The 13,993-nt window shown below is 32.3% G+C and overlaps 2 protein-coding genes across 2 annotated transcripts; one reads left to right on the top strand and one right to left on the bottom strand.

The window, feature by feature from the left end:
* Positions 1 to 385: 385 nt before the first annotated feature.
* On the bottom strand, positions 386 to 4,123 carry NF-YA14 (nuclear transcription factor Y subunit A-14). Its single transcript, NM_001362946.2, has 6 exons — positions 3,824 to 4,123; positions 3,455 to 3,538; positions 2,676 to 2,941; positions 2,399 to 2,511; positions 1,719 to 1,883; positions 386 to 1,187 (listed from the first exon to the last, which is right to left on the bottom strand). Exons 3-6 carry the CDS (start codon positions 2,914 to 2,916, stop codon positions 783 to 785), a joined length of 924 nt encoding a protein of 307 aa, NP_001349875.1. The 5' UTR covers positions 2,917 to 2,941; positions 3,455 to 3,538; positions 3,824 to 4,123; the 3' UTR covers positions 386 to 782.
* Positions 4,124 to 10,176: 6,053 nt separating this feature from the next.
* On the top strand, positions 10,177 to 12,733 carry LOC100526846 (RbcX-like protein). Its single transcript, NM_001251802.2, has 5 exons — positions 10,177 to 10,537; positions 10,709 to 10,800; positions 11,498 to 11,555; positions 12,102 to 12,167; positions 12,292 to 12,733. Exons 1-5 carry the CDS (start codon positions 10,277 to 10,279, stop codon positions 12,412 to 12,414), a joined length of 600 nt encoding a protein of 199 aa, NP_001238731.2. The 5' UTR covers positions 10,177 to 10,276; the 3' UTR covers positions 12,415 to 12,733.
* The last annotated feature ends 1,260 nt before the right edge of the window (positions 12,734 to 13,993 follow it).

The following is a 13,993-nucleotide window of genomic DNA, read 5'->3' as shown; positions in this document are numbered from 1 at the left end:
CAAGCTTGCTATAATTATAAGCTCCTCACAAGTGACCCTTCAATGTTGTTGACCTTTTACTTCAGTAACTTTGGTGGAACCCGATCTTAGCTTTGGATAGGATTCCCTTTGGTAAAAAATACAGTATTTGATGTACTAAACAATCTATTCCCTTTGTTTAAATTTATTGTTAAACTGCAAAACGTGCATGTTCTCTGCATTTCCATTCAGAGCATGACAAAATTGGAGTATTTCAAGAAACGTGAAGCATTCTGTGTTTGATTAGCCAACAGTTACTGCAAGTTTCGTTAACGATATAAGATCAAACATTCAAACTTTAGTCGAACTAATGACCTGATGACACACAAAAGAAAGGTAAAATGTCAAAAGCCTAAGAAGAAGCGAATACAATCATGCAGCAAATCTCTCATAAGATGTCTCTTATTTAACATTAATAACCGGTGAGTTACATAAAATAAAGCCGCCATAGGAAAGCGAGTCAGTAGAGCAAAGAGTTTTTTTCATCAAGTCTTCTGATTCGTTGGCTTGACTTTGCTCACTACTATCTTTGTACAAAATGAAAAAGAGAATTTAATGAAGGACGGGTTGATTTCAACAACACAAGTATGATGGTCCAATCAATCATATTCTTCTCCCCATATCATGAACAGCAGAAACACAGCCAAGAATGATTTGCCGCTTGACATGCAAATTGCCAATGTTTACAGATAGATAACCAAGGTACTCAACCTACTACTACACTAATTATATACCAACCTCAGCATCAAACTCCATGCAATGGTTTACTGAATAGCAAGACGCCTCTGTGAGGTGTGCTCCGACGAGATGCTTCCCCGTTGCTGACCTGAACAGTCCCCTTCCTCCGCTCTTTCACCCGAGTGCAAACAAGAAGTAGATGATGACTGCAAAACATTTGCATAGTTGCGTTCTTCAAATCTCTCATGCACTTGAGATCCTCTTGCACCTTGTTGCACACTAGGCGAATTCCAGGTCTCGGCAGAATCAGAGGGTAGTGATCCAAAACCAGATGAACTAATTGACCGTGACAATGGGACTTGGCCAGTACCCATATCCTTTTCCTCATTCATGTGGTTTGAAGCCTCAACTTCAGTTTTCTTTGCAAAACGCCCTCCATTACCTCGTGCTCTTCTTATAGCATGCTGATGCCGGGATTCATGAAGATAAGGCTGTGAAGAAATAGAAGTTAGTATAGTATGCCCGAGGATCACAGATTTGCATGTACACAATATTAAGTACACAGTATTATACTAGAAGCCAATCTGTCTCATTGAAAACAAATTTTGATTTTTGACACATGTTTGGTGTAAACCTGAATGAAGATAACATCTTATTCTCCTTAATTTATTGAGTCTTCAAGATCCATAGCATTTCACATTTAGGTAAAGCAGCACTCTTGTTAAAATCTTCTACTGATTTTAAAATGTTCAACGGTTCAGAGGTTACTAGATTTCCAATTATCTTACTTTGGTATCCTCTGTAGATATAAACACAGTTAAAATTCCTTCATGACGAACTAAAGTTTTAGCTCTGCAGAAAGGAAATTGGTTGTAGAACAATGTAAAATAAAATAAGGGAACAAATATCCCAAACCTGAAATGTGTTGAGATATCACTTTCCAAAATAGATAAGGCAATTAACTACAGAACTATAGAGTAACAATCATGCCCACAGAAGCATAAGCTGGTGGACATTTGTACCTTTCTGACTTTTATTAATTTCTTTTCAAGCTCTGCTTTGGCACGAGCCTGTCTTCGTCTCAGAATTCCTTGGTATTGTTTGGCATTCACATAAACAGGCTCTTGAGCCATCTCAAGGGGCAAAGCCATTCTGGCATGAGGCATTCCTATAAAAGGAGCGTATCCCTAATAGTGAAAATATAATATGGTTATATACCATTGCAGTGATATCCCAATGTCACCATTGTTTGAAACAGGAAAATAAACCAAATTGCATGAAACAAAATTATCATGTAATAAGAATCTATCCTTCAGGTTTATTCACAAACTACATTTCTAACCAGACTGATTTATGGGAAATGCAAAACAGTGAGTTTGACAAACTACATGTAAAAAAAATTTATGTATGAGCACTGGTTAGTCTCACATGCCAACTGTTGGTGCACATGTGCTATCATCATGCCCCCGTAATAAAGATTTGAAGCACATGCCTGTAGTAAAAGAATTTGAAGCATACTAGGATCCATTACAAAAGCATGCAACATTCGACAATAATTTTTCCAATAATTGAATTTTCATCATTGACATGCAAAAATCAGCAAACATTTATTCTATTAAACATAGTCATAAAGCTATGATCTTTGCACCCTCTCTTCATGCTAAAAAATAAAATAAAAAATAACAAAAGGGCAAAGCCTTACAATTGAGTGGCCAACAAGTTCCAGTTGTGGAGCCTGTGTAAGGCAATCATCACGCACCAAAGGTGCAGATGATGAAGAATGTTGCAACGCTTGGTGGTCTTGTCCATAATTTCCTTCCAAGAAAAGAATATTGTATTTCAGTATCCTCGTAACCTTGTAACACTTGGACTAAAATAATAAAAATCAAATCAACATAATACGGGCCACTATATATAAGCAAATTTTTTCTTTCCTTATTTTAATGCTTATATTTTTCTTTACAATAAATCTAAAGCACCTGGTTGATTAGGAGCAGTGGGTTGTGGTTCTTTAGTGGCATCATCATCTTCTTCACTGGATTCTGAATCACCATTAGGGCGTTCAAGTGAAGATGAATTAGATATATTCACTCCTGACATTGCTTGGGGGACAGGATTGCACTGAATACCTCGCCACCAGGGTTCAGAATAAGATTGGTTAGGTGCAAAGGAACGTGGATCAGACCTCAGTTGATTTGCAGTTTCAGATTTGGATTGCATATCTTATCTTCAGATCCCTAGCTCCCTACAAATGAATATTGGATTACAAATTTTATTCCTTACGCTAAAACAAAAAAAAGGCAAGATAAATAGAAGTGGATAATGACAGTGGTTATTCCCCTTTACAATAAGAGACCCTCCAATGGAATTAAAAAAATGGATAAACAAGGTATTTCTGAAACAAAATCACGCGAAGTGAAAACTATAGCCATAATTGTCTCAGGAACGTAGATGTCCAAATCTTCTAGAGGTACAAATTGATCAATATGATATCAAGCACAACTCACAGAAAGTTACAATAGTGCTACTGCTAGTTCATAGCTTCATTAATGAATGAAAGGCTCTTAAAATGCAGCATGCTGATTGATAGTAAAGCCACATTAAAAAGTTTCATAGCCTCATATGTGTAAAGTTATAAGTGCAACTTAAAGAAAATTGAGAAACCCATATTCAAAATTATTAAAATTCATCATGAAAAGGTAATACTTGTTAAGCAAACAGAGGCTTAAAACAAAAATAGTTTCCATTTTGGTCTTACTTGATCTTCAGCAGGAGCCGCAGCTGTTTAAAGGTAAATATAAAATCTTTCAACTCTTGGTCAGTGCCCAGCAACCAAATGCCCCTAGAAGAACAAAATCATAATCAGCAACAGTTGTTTCTGCCATATATTTAGTCACACAACCAAACAGCACCGGGTGATATACTGATATTCCAACATGCAACCATAGCTATTGTTCACATAAGCGGATACACACTAGCTAGTGAGCTACATTTAATAGAAAACCACCAAAATTTGGAGTTTATCTGATCCAAGTACATGCACCAAAATCCCAATTCTCCCACATTTGCAACCAGAAAAACATTCACACATCACATGCCATAGAAAAAAAATAGGTTTGGGTGATACCTTGCCAGAATTCACACATGCAGACACAGAACCATTCCACTCAGGTTACATAAAGACTTCCCCAATCAAGCAAATACTAACCCTAATCCTCAAAATCCCCCAAAGACCAAATTTCCCAATTGATCAATTAAGGAAATTAAGGGGGTGGAAGGCAAATCAAAGAACTTAGCTTTCTCTATAACTAGAATTTGGGGTGTTGAATGTTGATATCTCACTTCAGTTGTGATGTAAGAGGATAAAGGAATTCATTCATGAGTCAAAGTGAAAATAAAAAAGTAAGAAAATCTTAACAAGACTAGCAAATGTAGTCCAGTGTTGGCTTGCATGTTTAAATTTGAAGTGACATCTTGTGATGACGTCAGCATCACGTTTCACGGAGAGGGGAAGGGTGGGTGAGGATAGCAGAGCCCCTGAAGAAGGAAAAAGGAACACAATTTCTGGGGCACGTGACACGCACTTGACTAGCAGAATCCGGTGAACGCGTGGCCTAAGGGTGGGGACCATAGCGTCCGAGAATTGACAGCAATGAGAGACACGTGTCCATTTTCCTTTGCAAACATCTTTTTTTAGTTTCCTCGGATCAATAATTGATTCTCCACCACATAATAATATTTTCTTTACTTTAAAAAAGGGGGAAAGCTGAGCCTTACCTGCCAGTGAGGACTGAGGTGACACTTATTATCACGTCACAGCCCATAAACAATTCAATTTATTATTTTATTACTCACTTCTAAATTAAACAACTTCAGATTGCTTGCAAAACGTGGCAGCACTTTTTTAAGTCCTTGTCGTTTTTTTCTTCTTCTTTTTCTCCGAGTAATTTAAGGGCTTCGTATATTTTTCTTAATTATTTTTAAAAGTACTTGCCTTTTATTTTATTTACTACTATGCAGTAAGAATTTACCTTTTAATCATGTTTATTTACTTTGTAGGGTCGAATTCAGTTCGGACGATATCCATTCCCTTTATATATATATATATATATATATGATTTACAATAAGTTGAATGCAAAGACTAGTTCCACGTGGAAGATCACAAGAAAGTAGTTTTCTTTCTGGTATAAAATCAGAAGAAAATAATGAATTTACTCTATAAATTTAAATGTGTTTCAATTTTAAAAGTGAAATAATATAATAATTTAATTATTTTATAATTATATTGTAAAAATTATAGATTTTATAATATTTAAGTTTATAAGCAATATTTTGAATAATTTAAAATATAAAAATTAATTAAAGTAAATGGAAGTTATTGAAATCAAGCATTATTTAAATAATTTCTATTGTATTCTTAAATAAATACTTTATATTATATTGACACTAATGTGCGATGAGTTGTTATACGTATTTAGTATTATTTGTGAGAAGAAAATATACTAACTAATAAATAAAAGTTACGCTTTGCCCACATATCAAATAGTCAACAATTAGCTAATGCTTAGTGGCTTTCTATAAAGAATCCTTTTACTGGTCTACAAGGTATTATTATTATTATTATTGCCAACAACAACGGTGAGTTATTAATGTTGTAAGCATACTACCAAGTTTGTCTAGTTGTTACCATGTGTCAAAGTCACTCTTTTTATTTTCGTTACCTTAATGCATATGTGTCTAGACACATAACATACATGCATCGAACTCGCTATTCGTCCATATATATAATATCAATACTATACGAAATTATCAAGAAATGGTTGTTATTGTTGGCATATTTTGCTGGGTGTTGTTATGTGTCTTGGGTTGAAGTTGAATATTTTTGGATTTTGAATTTTGTTTATGATGGTGTCGTTTTTAGATGTAGACACGTCGTAAACTAACTAGCAGGTTTATCTAGATGTTGTTATGTGTCAAAGATACCTATTTTTTTAGTTGGTAGTAATGCCATCTTTGTGTGTCTAGCTAGACACATGACATGCATGTAGTGAACTCGAAGTTGTTTTTCTTTTGGATCTTGAATTTTGCTAATGATAGTGATGTTTTGTCAACATTCATGTGCACTCTCAATAAAAAACAAATTAAAAATAGAAATGTTGATGTGGTTTGAAACCCACTTATTTAACCGAAAAGTTAACCTGATCAATATTAAAATAATTAAATTTGGTAATGTTTTAGAACATCCTATATATTATGATAATTAGCTTCCAAAGATATCACTACTTTAGGGGTTAATTGACTAAATTGGAACATTTTTAGAAACTTCCAACCAATATAGGATTATTTTCAAATATTAACCATATGGGATTTGTTTTGACTATTGATTTAAATAACATGCCAGTCAAAGTAATTTTTTTCATGACATGTAAGCATTTTTGTTTTTTTTTTAAAAAAACATTTAACTAAAAGTCTATAAAATATTTATGTTGGACATGCTAGTTAATCAACTTATATGTCCAACATAGACACTACATAAACTCTAAAACATAGACACTACATAAACTCTAAAACATTTGCATGTGTATCATATGTACAACTTAAACTTATCAGAGATATAAATTATTCGTGTTATTAATATTAATTATATAAGATTTAATATATTTATATTCTAATAATAATATTTTTTTCTTTTTTTCCATTTTCTCTCTTTCACTATCTGCTTATCATGAATTGTAACACAACTTGCAGGCACTATTGGCAATTTCAATTATATTTTTTCAACACAAAATAATTACATGCTACCTTTTCGCAATAGCGCGTGTTCAGGTTGCACTGTTGCTTCCCATTTAGTCGCGTTATTATTCACTAAAAAGTAAAAACGCAAATAGTAGTGGCGAACTGGCTTATAAGCTCCATGTCTGCATGATGAATTACGAAGGTATAAGGCATGTTTATATTTTATCAGTAATAGAGTTATTTAAAAAAATATATCTAAAGTTACTTATATGTTATATGATTACTTAAACATATTTTTAAACTAAGTGGATCTAGCAAACTTTATTTTAGTCCGTTGAGTTGTTGTAAACTTTTTCTGTTTAAATTTGATTTTTATAAATAAAAAATATATATCTTAAATTTTATTTTGTACATCAAAGGAATTTTTTTTATTAATTGAAAATTAATCTCTTTCAAAGTTGAGAGATTACTAAAGTGGATATAACTATTTTCAACAATTTTTTTTCATATATATAGTAAGAAAATTAAATCATAATCCGTATGCTTAAAAAACTTATTGTCTGTCAACTATATGCCAAATTTTGTTAGTTTCTATATATTGTATTTAAATTTACACATGATTAATTCAATAGGTCAGAAAGTATGGATTCTGGCCTCTATAATATGTACATCTTTTAGGCCCATTTTAAGAGATCATATAAATAAATAAATAAAGTTAAAAATTTTGTAAGTACAACTACCCCCACACAAATAGATCTTGGAAAGAATCATACATCCTTATACAAGGATATTCCTTAATTATTTCGTTATACATGTACAAAAATATTACCACATATCACATATGGCACACCACACACAACATTCAATTCGTTTCTTTGATCTATTCCTTTACTCCGAATAAGGTTTCAAAAGATATTCTACGACTATAATTTTTAATTTTGTTTTGTTAAGATTTTTGAAGTATTTGTAACCGTAGTTATATATATATTTATCTGTAATTTTTTACAATATAATAAAACGACGAAAATACGTACAATCGTAATTTAAAACCTTAATTCCAAAGTATCTATCTGTGTGCATGAGTACATTTACACACGTAAGGGTGTAGCTACAAATAATGATTATAAACCAAGTAGCCAAAAAAAAAATAGTAATATTCGGGGGACACTATATAAGTATAGATCATCAATTCCACTACTCTTATTTTATCAGAAAAATAAATTCCCGTATGAGAAATTTCTTGAGATTCTCATTCTCCAACCAGAGAGACCCCTTCATTGGATTTGCATAGACTGTGGGGCCGAACTCAGAGACACGTATAGTACAGTCACATATCTGACAAAATTATTTCAGATTTTTAATAACAGTTCACTTTGATTTCATTTGTCTGTTTGAAAAACCAAAATACACACACTTATTAGTGGGATTTAGGCATACCAATTACAGCATATGAATAAAAAAAATACCAATTAGAAATTATTGCCCGGAATTAAACTCCTAAAAATACAGCCTAGATGTGTCAAAATACAATCAATACATCACGAAATACTTTCTCCATCTCATCTCATTATATTTTGGTTTGTCTCAAAACATGTTTCATTTTATAAAATTAAATATATTAATTATTTTTTCCCATATTATATCAATTCGTTTATTGGCATATGATCACCTGAATATTTTATAGAATTTATAATTATATTTTAACTCTTTAATTTGATAAGATTAATTTTGCCAACGAAAATCATTTTATCATTATTGATGGAAGGGTCTTCTACCCACACAATTTTTTTTAAAGACAAAAGGAACGTAGCGACTAACTAAAAATATCAAACTTATAATCATCATCAGTTGTGCAGAAGAAATTAGTAGAAGAAAATAAAATAAAAGATGAAATTGAACAGAAAGGAAGTATATATGATAATATGATCGACTTTAACTTCTCTCAGAGCAACCACTTGACAAACTATGTTTTGTTTTGTAGAATTCCAAGCTATGACGCTCAAATCTAAAACCAAAACCACTATTCTTTGCACTCATCACAGCACCCTTCAAATTAAGGTCAGAAGATATATCTTGTATATATAACAGAGAAAAAAGAAAATAAACTAAAAATCTATATCTAGTTAGGAGAGCACACGTACCCCTAGCTAAATTTAGAGACAGACAAATCCTACAAGTTGTTACCCACCTAAAGTTAGCAGAAAGATAGGGTGAATAACTGTTCCTAAGATCAATCACTACAAAATCCTCTAAAGTTCTCAAAGCATATACCTCTCATTTGCAAGAGGTGTAGAAAAAACTAAAAGCACATAACAAAAGTCCATGCATCTTCTAAAGTGTCACGAGATCGTCTACTTATATATATTAATTAGCAAACAAATGAAACGGGAAGATCTTGAAGAGCAAAGCAGAAGAAGGTCTCTAAGTCTGGTGGTGCAAAGAATGGTTAGGGTGATCTACGCAAAGAGCAATTAGAAAGCACCCTTGGCTTCTTTGGTGCTGGAGGGCATGTTGAAACTTCTGCTATCTGAAACTTATCACCTTTGGGAGTGGAACACACAGCAGCATCCATGCCCCTTTTCTTTGGTGTTTCTTGTTTTCTGCTCTCTTCACGCTGAGTGAGTTTTGTTCATTGATCCAAAGCTATTCAGCCACTGTCACTGACTGCGAATTATTTAATTGATTAAGAGCGTTCAAAAATAGGAGCGTTGTTCTCAGAATTTTTTGTCTTCTAGTCCACGTGGCATCACCTAATCTAATCAGAATCACACCACCCCTCACAGTTTTCAAATTGCTTTTTTGTTGCTTCTCAATATATAGGATCCTAGAAGTTGTTTGGACAGACGTGCGTCATGCATTTGCTCCTATACATTAATTCCTACATATATTATATGCATATCATGTCACATTTACCACTGTTGAGGTACAATAACCAACAATTTTGTGCAAGTTCTAATCAATTTTGGATAGGTAAACACAAGTCAAAAGGAGTTTTTATATAAATAAAATGATTGACTAAAAAGGTTGGGAGGAGAGGGAAATGGAAAAAAAGGGTAAAAGAGTATAGAGTTCATTTATAAGCTTTCATCTGCTTGCTTGTTTAAAATCTTTCTAAATTCTTTTAAATTGGGATAACTTTAAAATGTTGATTAAAAAGGGGGATTATTAGTGATTACACAATAATTCCTCATTTTATACTCATTCTAGCAATATTCAAAAACAAGAAAGAGGTTTAACATGAAAAGTCAAAACGTTTATCTCATTCTTATTCCTCATTAAAAAAAAAGACAAATGTTAAGTTAATCACTATATCCTAAAAATATTAGTCAACAAACTTAAAATAAAAATATTTTTATTAGGAGACAAAAAATTACAATATACATAATTATTTTAAGTTCTCTTATAATTTATGTAATAAACATTTTTTCCTTTAATTTGTTAATTAATATCTTAATATATTAAGAATAATGGTTAATAATATCCTTAAAAAAATTATAAGAAGATCTTCCTAGCTCTAAATTCATTATGAGATGATTAGAATCTTCTGAAAATAATACTTGAACAATTCCATTATGTTATCCTTGGTAGTTGCTAGCAGGGCAATAGCCATGTATGTTCAGTTGACTCTTTTCCTTCATCATATTTAAATGTCACGCGCGATGTGTGTGCGTGGATTGGTGGCAAACCCAAGTGTCCAACTAATTGAAAAAGGCGACGTAATTAGTTTGAAAATTTTGGACCTCAGAATAATTGTTTGGTGAAGATTCAGTTAAAAATCCGAGCTTGGTTTTCCAAAAGAGCATGCATCTTCCATCTTTCATCTGTGTTTGAGGATAGGATAGGATGGTGGGTGGTGTATCTGTGGCGGTGGAGTCGCAGAGTTGCCCACGTTTGTATGTGGATGCTCTGCCCACCACCCCTAGTATGAGTGTTTTGTGTCTCAAGAGGAAGCACTTGCTGAGCCTCACCACTTCCTTCGTTCAGAGTCACAGTGTTAATACAATTTTCAACAAGCATTGCAGACACAAGGAGAAGACTAAGAGACTCACTATTGTCAATGAGCTCGGTGGTCAATATGAGGACACTTTTCATGATGTCAAAAAGGTACTAGTACTTAACATAGTCACTCCCTTCAGAAATTATTAAATAGTCCCAAACTATCATGTGTTAGGAATATTTCAATGGCATGTGAATGAATCTTTAATTAATTAATTATTTTGCTACTACTATTCCTTGCTTGCAATTTGACTGACTTCATATTTAATTTGGATGCAGCAAATACTCAATTATTTCACATACAAGGCTGTGAGGACTGTTCTTCAACAGTTGTATGAGATGAACCCACCTCAATATAGGTGGTTCTATAAGTAAGTGAAATCTATGTATTGCTAATTTCCACTCACACTTCTATGCTCTTCTAATTACTATTTATTTTAGTTTCAAAAATATTGTTTCCATTCAGTCACATGTTAAGTAAGCTTCTAAATTGTTGACTGATTGAACTCGTGAAAAAGAGAAGATTACATACATTCAACCGTAAGTATCTCTTCTTTTTTTTTAATTATTGTAAAATTAGAATTCTTTATGTGCGTTTACTACTCTCAAAACTTGCCACTGCCAGCAATGGAAGTGCTCTGGTTCGGTATGATTATTATACTTGAACTGGTATCTCATAGTTAGATTCTTGATCCTAGTTGATTTCAGTCAATCTTTCTTTATGAAAAGTCTAATTAGAATTCTCTGCAGTTGGGGAATTTTCACATTCACGCATTCGACTAATCAGTTGAATGAAAATCGGACAGACTCATACTTTATCTCGATGAATCTAGCTTAAAATATGTATCCGAAATGTGAATGTGTGAATACAGGAAATCTATTTCCATAACAAGTCTTGAATCTTGATCGATAAAGCGGTCAAGTAGTAAATCCACATCGATACCTTTCGCTATTTCTAGTTTTCTACAACATTTATTTGGACCTTAATAGATTATTACAAGCAAATAATAAAGTTAATTAACTTTTTGTACACATAGTATAATTGTGAGTTGTTTTCCATGATAACAGTTTCGTTGCAACAAACGACCCAGCAGATGGGAAACATTTTATACGATCCCTCGCAAAGGTATGTACTCTGCTCAGTTATATCATTTGTTGAAAATTTTCAGAGAGTAAGTAGTTGAGTCTTTTGTCTTTTGATTGCTCTTGAAAATTTACTACAATTTTGTGAACTATTGAATGTTTAATTTTTTGAAACAAAAAAGTACTATAAACAACATTTCAAGTGCAGCTCAAGAGTTGCTATTTTAAGCTGCTTTTTCTGTTCATTTTCTTCCTATGCCAAATGTTAAACTGCCACAATGTTTTCCAATACTTATGCTGGTTAAAAGAAAAATCATCCTCGTGAGCATGCTGTGGTCTTTTTGCAGTGCTGAAAACACTTTAAAATAAGCTACTACCGAATGACTCGGTGTATAGCTTAATAAACTACTGATCAGTTTGTGTTTCCTTCCATTCCACACCTCCAATTTTCATGTCTAATGCCTTTGCACAGGATATATTATTCATATAATTTTCTATAAAAACATATTGTTTTGATAATTATGTTTCACAATGTGTTACCTGATAACATTGGAAATGATGTCATTATGTTTTTTGGCTCGATTGGTAGGAGCAACATCAACTTGCTGAAAGAGTGATGATAACGCGGCTTCACCTTTATGGCAAATGGATCAAGGTAATTGAACTCAAAATTATCGATGTCAATCATTTCGTTTGATCTCCAAGGCATGTGATAATCTTCTGTAAAGGGGTGATGCACTCAAAATTATAACCTTTCTTCACCTCTTATTGCCATGCAGAAATGTAATCACGCTGAGATATATCAAGAAATATCTGATGAAAACTTGGAGTTGATGAGGGAACGGCTCATGGAAACTGTAATATGGCCTTCAGATGACACAAACACAGAAAAAATCGGCTGATAAGTTAGGACTTTCGATCTCTTCTTTTCCCTTCAGTCTTTTAATCTTGCCTCTCCCTAGTCTATCTAGGTTTAATTTTGGTTTCAATGGCAATCTGTAAATTGTGTATATCTCTAAACCTTTCCATATACGATCCCTTATTTAGATAGTTTGAAATGAAGGATTTACAATAGCGATTAAAAATTTTAGGCATTTGTTTGAGTGTAACCAATCGCTAGAATCTATTAGCCATGTTAGCTTCCGAAGTTTATGGAAAAGTAAAGAAATTATCTTTTTTTTCCACAGGGTTGGTTTACTCAATACCAATTGTTTCTTTATTGCACGATGTATGATTCAACCTCAAGCAGAATTACAATTATCACGAACAGAAAAAAAGTAGAAGTGCAGTTTAATTGAAAGTAATTTTCAAAAGTTAAAAACATTCTTATTTTCAATTATTAATTTTCCTCACCAATAAATGCTTATTTTTTTCTAATTTTATTAAGCAAAATAAAGTTCTCAAAATGTTTTGCATATAAAGAAACAAAATTAGACTATCATTAAAAAAAAAAACTGAAGACATTATTGTATTTTACTTACTACTCATTTAACTCAAAGAAATTACTCAATTGAAGATTTTTTAAGAAAAAATGATACAAGAAATATTTTAGATTCATTCTTTAAAGAAAAAAAATCAAACAGAAGTGAGAAATTCTAATTTAATTCTTTTACTTGTATGCTACCACTGTACAAAACAACACATGCAAATAGCATGAACACAAATTGAGCAATAGATCTTATGTTATTCTTTTTTTGGGGGGAATCATATCTTACTCTTTTGAATAATAACAAGTTGATTGTTTTCACCTTTCAAAATTTAAAAACTTAAATGCCTCTTATTTCAAAAATGAAATAAAATATAATTGGACTACCTTTAAATTAAAATAAAATTATATTGATGGCTATGTATATAACATTAATTAAATGCAAAAAAAACAACATCATTTTTTAAATTATATACCTAAAAAACATTTTTTGTAAATTTTTACGTTGTTACGTATAAAGTACAAGTGCTAAGTTTGGTTCGCAAAGAATGTTCATAAAAACATCACAATAATTTACAAAATACACCTCAATCATTACCCCTTGACATGTTGCTTACACATAGAATTCAACCATTTGTCAATATCCCAGCATCAGAATGAAATTGAAACTAAGTTCTAAAATTGGCATTTACTACTCATAGTACAATACTAAAGCCTGTAAATCTACTTCGATCTTCCGACTTACAAGATGTGAGCAAAAGAGAAAGAGACTTCGGGGCAACCTGGTCAGGAGTGCTTACAAAATTGAAAATCTTTCACACTGCTCTGACTGGTTCAAAAAAATACAAGTAATTATATACACCTGCAAAGCGAAACAAGAAAAAAACCATGTATCAATTTGACACAGTAGAACATGATACATATTGTTAAAAAACTTCAAGAGAAACATATTATTGATAAACTAGTACCAGAACAAAAAATAAATCTAAAAACAGGGGCGAGCACATATGAAAAATAATGAGGATAAAATAAATCTTAATCCCCAACTAAAAGAC

This window comes from Glycine max, chromosome 14, assembly GCF_000004515.6.
Source record: "Glycine max cultivar Williams 82 chromosome 14, Glycine_max_v4.0, whole genome shotgun sequence".
Classification (NCBI taxonomy): domain Eukaryota; kingdom Viridiplantae; phylum Streptophyta; class Magnoliopsida; order Fabales; family Fabaceae; genus Glycine; species Glycine max.
This window is presented reverse-complemented; position numbering and strand designations above follow the sequence as displayed.

What these genes read in the sequence shown, in the direction of transcription:
- LOC100526846 (NM_001251802.2), top strand. Translation starts at nt 10,277, where the DNA reads ATGGTGGGTGGTGTATCTGTGGCGGTGGAGTCGCAGAGTTGCCCACGT. An exon ending in TTATACGATCCCTCGCAAAG is followed by an intron (nt 11,556 to 12,101) that starts GTATGTACTCTG and finishes CTCGATTGGTAG; the next exon opens with GAGCAACATCAACTTGCTGA. An exon ending in TTTATGGCAAATGGATCAAG is followed by an intron (nt 12,168 to 12,291) that starts GTAATTGAACTC and finishes ATTGCCATGCAG; the next exon opens with AAATGTAATCACGCTGAGAT.
- NF-YA14 (NM_001362946.2), bottom strand. Translation starts at nt 2,916, where the DNA reads ATGCAATCCAAATCTGAAACTGCAAATCAACTGAGGTCTGATCCACGT. An exon ending in AACTTGTTGGCCACTCAATT is followed by an intron (nt 1,884 to 2,398) that starts GTAAGGCTTTGC and finishes TTTCACTATTAG; the next exon opens with GGATACGCTCCTTTTATAGG. An exon ending in AATTAATAAAAGTCAGAAAG is followed by an intron (nt 1,188 to 1,718) that starts GTACAAATGTCC and finishes ATTTCTTCACAG; the next exon opens with CCTTATCTTCATGAATCCCG.